This window comes from Anopheles ziemanni, chromosome 3 (assembly GCF_943734765.1).
Source record: "Anopheles ziemanni chromosome 3, idAnoZiCoDA_A2_x.2, whole genome shotgun sequence".
Lineage (NCBI taxonomy): Eukaryota > Metazoa > Arthropoda > Insecta > Diptera > Culicidae > Anopheles > Anopheles ziemanni.
This window is the reverse complement of record NC_080706.1, coordinates 93,823,113-93,829,438: the sequence shown is the minus strand read 5'-3', so window position 1 is coordinate 93,829,438 and position 6,326 is coordinate 93,823,113. Positions and strand designations below refer to the sequence as shown.

At 43.8% G+C, this 6,326-nt stretch overlaps 2 protein-coding genes across 2 annotated transcripts; both read left to right on the top strand.

The window, feature by feature from the left end:
• The first annotated feature begins 2,311 nt into the window (after nucleotides 1-2,311).
• LOC131285880 (mitochondrial genome maintenance exonuclease 1-like) lies at nucleotides 2,312-3,496 on the top strand. The gene is made up of 2 exons (XM_058314735.1): nucleotides 2,312-3,075; nucleotides 3,165-3,496. Exons 1-2 carry the CDS (start codon nucleotides 2,312-2,314, stop codon nucleotides 3,460-3,462), a joined length of 1,062 nt encoding a protein of 353 aa, XP_058170718.1. The 3' UTR covers nucleotides 3,463-3,496.
• A 140-nt stretch (nucleotides 3,497-3,636) lies between these two features.
• Nucleotides 3,637-6,040, top strand: LOC131286647 (probable tyrosyl-DNA phosphodiesterase). Its single transcript, XM_058315631.1, has 5 exons — nucleotides 3,637-3,670; nucleotides 3,731-3,811; nucleotides 3,876-5,025; nucleotides 5,089-5,674; nucleotides 5,782-6,040. Exons 1-5 carry the CDS (start codon nucleotides 3,637-3,639, stop codon nucleotides 5,908-5,910), a joined length of 1,980 nt encoding a protein of 659 aa, XP_058171614.1. The 3' UTR covers nucleotides 5,911-6,040.
• Nucleotides 6,041-6,326: the final 286 nt, after the last annotated feature.

Below are 6,326 nucleotides of genomic sequence, written 5' to 3'. Positions count from 1 at the left end.
GGCATCCAGTTTGACATACTGGTGGGTCTCGGTAGTGTGATAAGGCAGGCCACCTGGGAGTGGGAGTTTATATAATTCACTTTCGGTTCATGCGGTTTTCGGCAGTTTAAGATTAAAATACCGAAATTTTATAATCTTATTATGCTTATAATTGATTATTAATAAAATTAAAAAACATGAATCACTTTCAAATCAAGCTTAACATGCCAGATACACCAAACTCCACACAATGACAGCTCGGTGATACGGGCAAGCTCATTCACCAACGGACCCCCAGCCACTCCAATGTCATTCGTTTTCGATGGTCGTTTGACAATCCAGTGCTTTTTCCATGCCACCATTGGTGACCAGTGTGATAAGGCCATAATAAAGCACTCTTCATCATTGACCGCCGACGAGGTCGGACGTGCCCTAGTTGTTCGTTTTAACTGTTGGCTTTGCCGTTGTGATGTGCTTATAATCTCCGTACGTGGAGCCTTATTACTTCCTTTACTTATAATCTCCGTACGTGGAGCCTTATTGCTTAATTGTGCTTAATCTCCCCGTGTGGAGCCTTTACTTATTGTGCTTAACCTCCGTACGTGGAGTCTTTTATTGATTTGCCTTTTCTTTATCTCCGTACGTGGAGCCTTTATTTGATTTATATTTCTCATCTCCGTGCGTGGAGCCTTAATTATTACATCTCTACCGTTAATGGCCGTTAGCCTTCCGGCCATTAAACACCATATGTTCGTTTATTTTGTTTTTGAGATTTGTTATGTTTATTTCTTTTTCGTCTTCTTCTTCTGACGCATTTGAGTTTTCGGCTAGCTGCCAAAAACTTCGCGGGTGCAGTTTTCAGCTCACGGAGCTGAAAAGTTTTTGACGTAAACTTCTCGGTTGTTCCCCTCTTCGCGCCGCAAAGTTTTTGAGTTTGCGGGTCGTGTAGCGGGGTTCCTAGCCTCGGTTTTCGTCAGTGTCAAAGTCCCGTTTGGTGACGAACACCGGGGCCAGCCTGTACCTTTTGGCGGAGATCTCCCACAAGTATGCTAGAAACTTTTGTAAACACTTTTTCAACCAACTGTCACAACAATGGCGGAGCAAAAAACAGCTTTGACCCGACCTGTCTGTTGATTCTCGGGGTCCACACTACAGCGCGACGTCCCGTCACGAAACGCGACATCGCCTGACAGGCGGCCGAACTCCATACAAAAAAAAATGTCGCACAAATCGCGCTAGTGTAGAAACAGCGAAAAACGCGACATCGCGCTAGCTCTTGTCAAATGTCAATTCGAAACGTAAACAAACCGACAGCTGGACAAAACATAAACAAACCGAATTACAAACGCGAACAAAACGAGCGGTATTCTTCACGAAACATCGGATTTTTCGTTGTACTACTTATTTTTAGGCTTCACAAATGTAATTCAGTTATGAAACTCCGTTTTAATTGATATTTTTACCAAAGTTTTTTCGGGTGCCGAAACGTAAACAAACTGCTCTTCAACAAGTAGGAGATGATGTGGAAATATATACTTCCTACGGCGGGCCAAAATATCGTCGTTGTTTGTTTCAGTTTGTTTTCTCAATGAATTTCAAATGTGGAAGCGCCAAACTCACTCAGGGTGCATAAAATACGTAGCTAAACAAATATCATGCATTACTACCTCAAAATTCAATAAAAAATTTTAGCCGAGTTTGCGCCCCAATGTGATACATATTTCCACATACTCTCCTACCTCTGTCGCGCTTGGCTTGCGCGATTGTTCTGCCGAAACTGGGCTACTTTTGAAACGGGACGTCGCGCTGCAGTGTGGACCCCGTGTGGAAAAAAACTTTGGTAAAAATATCAATTAAAACGGAGTTTCATAACTGAATTACATTTGTAAAGGCTAGAAATAAGTAGTACAACGAAAAATCCGATGTTTCGTGGAGAATATTGCTCGTTTTGTTGCGTTTATGTTTCGGTTTGTTTGCGTTTTGTCCAGCTATCGGTTTGTTTACGTTTCGAGTTGACATTTGACAAGAGCTAGCGCGATGTCGCGTTTTTCGCTGTTTCTACAGTATGCATGTCTAGCGCGATTTGTGCGACACTTTTTTTGTATGGAATTCGGCCGCCTGTCAGGCGATGTCGCGTTTCGTGACGGGACGTCGCGCTGTAGTGTGGACCCCGAGTAGGAAATGAAAATTATTTTGTTTTATAGCTCAAAAATACAGTAGTGCCCTCTACATGTCATATAGCAAAGTAATTTTTGTTGAATTGTCAATTGCGCCGGTTTGTTGGTAAACATTGTACCCAGAACATTTAGTTTTCCAATTGGTTTCCCCTAGAATGTTCAAGTTAATTTCTTTTCGTACCTTCAGTACTGCTTCTAAACTTGCCGACGTAAAACTATCGAAAGCAGACGTTATAAAGCGGCTAAACTATGAAAACAAAGCTCTTTTTGGTGCGGTGGTAAAACCCAAGAAGAAGAAATCGACTCCTTCAAAAGCAACTGTTCAAGAGCCGACGGATGAGTCGGAGTTTTCTTCCGAAATGTTCTGGCTTAGTAAAAATGTGTCCCGATTGCAAGGACAGAAAGCTAGTGATGCCGTAGCAACAGTCGAATCCATCGTCCCATCTTGTGGATTACTTACACCATTTACCCCCAACGAATTAAACGCAATCACAAAGTTTCCCATTGTGCCTACCAAAAAGGGTATAATTGAAAAAGGATGGTCAATGCATGAAAAGAATGAATCAAATGAGTACAAATCTCCTTCGGTCAATCGTGTTCTATCCGCCACAATGCCCGAAGCATCCCGTCAGGCGTTACTACGCTGGAAAATGGGGAAAATCGCCGAACTTGGCGAGGAAGGATTCCAAATGCTGCAGAAAGATATATTTGAACGTGGAAGTCACTTACACTCGACACTAGAAACGTGGTTGTCGGGAAATGATCCATCGGATGAAATGATAGGAAAATCTGGTACGCTCTGGAAAAGCATTTACGGAGCACTGAGTGAAGTCGAAAGACCAGCGAAAATTGTTGAACGAAAACTGTACCATCCCTACCTTCACTACAATGGTGTAGTCGATTGCATAACGGCGATAAGGTATGTAACGCAAGCTATATATTTTAAATTATATTACTGTTTTGTTATATTGTATTTTGTAATTTTATAACTGTTTCCCTATATTGTAGAGGCCAACCACATATCATTGAATGGAAAACGTCGGACAATCCAAAGGCAACCGTTGCGGCGACGTACGACGCACCAATTCAACTGTGTGCCTATCTGGGTGCTTTACAAGCAAGCAATAAATGGTCTGAAGGAAAATTGCAAAACGGAGCAATATTCGTTGCCTACACCGATGGAAAACCTGCCCACGTTCATCTGTTGAGCGCCTCCGAAATGCGTCGATATTGGCAGCTGTGGCTTCAGCGTCTGCAGGAGTATTGGATTCGTTATAGAGACGGCACACTACCGGAATCGATTTAAGCATAATCGTTAGTAAAAGGACATATTTCCTCAAACACGAAAACATGGTGTCCTTTTGTCGTCATGAAATCAGCTGTTTTCTATTGCGCGCCTTTTTCAGTGTTTGACATTTCAAACTGACTGACAACCACCGGTTGTTTTTCTTTTATTTGGTTGTTTCTCTGTTGTGTTGTTATGGAAAGTAATAAAAGGAAAATGAATTCGAACGGTAATACTGGTAATTGAGGTACATATTCGGTGTATTATATGAGCTTTATCTTCATTGTAGTTCCGACTAAACAATGCCAATACGGAGCCGACTGCTATCGAGTAAATCCCGTACACTTCCGAGAATATTCCCATCCACACAGTAAGTCTGGTGAAATTTGTCTCGCGTTGATCAGCATCATCATTTTGCCTCATTTTTGTTCTAGTTGAAAATCTTCTTGCAAAAGCTTCTTCCTTGAAAGATGTTAAAATCCCCGACACTCTTAACATTAACAAAAGCGTATTCGAAGAGCAGTTGAAGATTGTTTCAAAACTGTTTCCAAGTTTAAACAGTGAGGCAAATCATAATCCGGAAAAGAAAGTGAAAATGGATGATAGTAGGCCGTCACCAACGCCTTCAAACTTGTCCACAGCTAGTACATCCTACGCAGAACCGAAAGCTTCTTCTTCTACTAGCTCGAGCAAGAATTCTACCGATGTCGTGTTCGCTGAAAGTCGTGCCAGTACATCCAACGTAGAACCAAAAGCTTATTCTTCTACTAGCACGGGTAAGAATTCTATCGATGCACTGTTCGCAGAAAGACGGGCACGAATGCAAGCTGCACAAAGGGAGAAGCCAACACCAGCAACCGTCCAACCTGTAGCTCCACAAAACGTAGCACAATCGACCTCCATCTCTAGCAACACCGGCATTTCGTTACAACAATCACTACCCAGGGATATTAACTCGTACTTTCCTGTCGTCGCTCCCCGGGGCCGAATGGCGGAAAAGCTTGCTGCTGCGGCACCGTACAACTTCTTCCTCACCACTATAACCGCCTCCAAGCCGACGCATACGGAACCACTTTCAATCACCTTTCAAGAACTGCTAGATGCCAGTCTTGGACAGCTAGAGACGTCGGTGCAGATGAATTTTATGGTGGACATTGGGTGGCTGCTTGCGCACTATTTCTTCGCCGGCTACGAAAACGTTCCGCTGCTCGTGCTATACGGAGATGAAACTCCCGAGCTGAAGATGGTCAGCAAAAAGAAACCCAATGTGACGGCGGTGAAGGTGGATATCAAGACACCTTTCGGAGTGCACCACACAAAGATGGGCTTGTACGGCTACAAGGATGGGTCGATGCGAATCGTCATTTCAACGGCGAATCTGTACGAGGACGATTGGCACAATCGAACGCAGGGTTTGTGGGTGAGCCCAAGGTTGCCGGGCGTCCCGGAAGGCTCCGATACGAATTATGGGGAAAGTGTGACCGATTTCAGGGCTAATTTGCTAGCCTATTTGGAAGCTTACAAGCTGCCCCAGCTGCAACCGTGGATGGCCCGAATAAGGAAGACTGATTTTTCCGACATCAAGTAATGTTGATACAGTAGACATGCTGTTTGATTTTAAACTTATAGTACTTCTTTTTATTGCAGAGTATGTCTTGTTGCATCCGTACCTGGAGGTCATGTGAACACACCCAAAGGCCCGCTATGGGGTCACCCAAGATTGGGGCATCTTCTCGCGCAGCATGCAGCACCTATCGACGACACCTGTCCACTAGTGGCTCAAAGTTCTAGCATCGGTAGCCTGGGCCCATCCCCTGAGTCATGGGTGTTGGCCGAAATAATGGCCAGCTTTCGGAGGGACAGCGCTCCCGTTGGAATTCGCCGCCAGCCCGGCTTTCGCATGATCTATCCAAGCTATTCCAACGTCCGTCAAAGCCACGACGGTCTGCTTGGTGGCGGATGCCTGCCGTACGTTAGAAACACACACGTTAAGCAGGAGTGGCTCAAAGATTATCTCCACCAGTGGTGCAGCCGAACGCGGCACCGGAACAAGGCAATGCCACACATCAAAACCTACTGCCGCTGGTCGCACCGTGGGTTGTACTGGTTTCTTTTGACGTCGGCAAACCTTTCAAAGTCGGCTTGGGGCGTTTATAACAAAACGGGTAGGTTTGAGAAACCGCTTCGCATCAACAGTTATGAGATCGGGGTACTTTTCCTTCCGAAGCTGATGGTAAGTTCTTACTTCGTTGCTTCTTCTATTCTTTCTAGTCTGGATATCGATAAGCTGAGTTATTTAGTAAGAGAATCAATTCATTAATCAAAATGTGATTTCCGCAGGTGGACGAAAACTTCTTCCCGATGGATGGGAACAAAAAGCATCCACCGTTTCCGATGCCCTACGACGTTCCGATTGTTCCGTATGCCCCGGAGGATACACCATTCCTGATGGACTATTTAACCCAGTGAATTGTTTAGCTACTGGACTTGACCTACAAAGGCATCTGATTTAATGTTAATGTAATTGGTAATTTAAAATACACAACGGATAAAAGGATAACATTTTGCATAGTATATCTTCCCTGTTCGTTTCGGAGGTAATGAAGTTAAGAACTTTTTCGAACCGTTGAAACATTTTCCGAATGGCCTTCAAACAAACATAAAAAACCGAATTAAGCACCCATACTCGACGTTTGTTTTTAGTTTAACACAAACTAGGAGTTAACTAGGTTGAATTCCTCTTTTGAAGTGAGTAATTACAGTTGCGTTTAATTTAAAATTGTTGGAAAAGCTTTTTCCGCATGAAGCTAGCCGGCAGTGTCTTAAACGGAACCTACCCTTTGAAAAGATTCATCATGCATTGGGAAATATTTCAATCGAGCTCA

Excerpts from the sequence above, each read along its gene's own strand:
- LOC131285880 (XM_058314735.1), top strand. The coding sequence starts at position 2,312 with ATGTTCAAGTTAATTTCTTTTCGTACCTTCAGTACTGCTTCTAAACTT. Across the intron at positions 3,076-3,164 it reads GATTGCATAACGGCGATAAG|AGGCCAACCACATATCATTG; the intron begins GTATGTAACGCA and ends CCTATATTGTAG.
- LOC131286647 (XM_058315631.1), top strand. The coding sequence starts at position 3,637 with ATGGAAAGTAATAAAAGGAAAATGAATTCGAACG. Across the intron at positions 3,812-3,875 it reads AGAATATTCCCATCCACACA|TTGAAAATCTTCTTGCAAAA; the intron begins GTAAGTCTGGTG and ends TTTTTGTTCTAG. Across the intron at positions 5,675-5,781 it reads TTTTCCTTCCGAAGCTGATG|GTGGACGAAAACTTCTTCCC; the intron begins GTAAGTTCTTAC and ends TGATTTCCGCAG.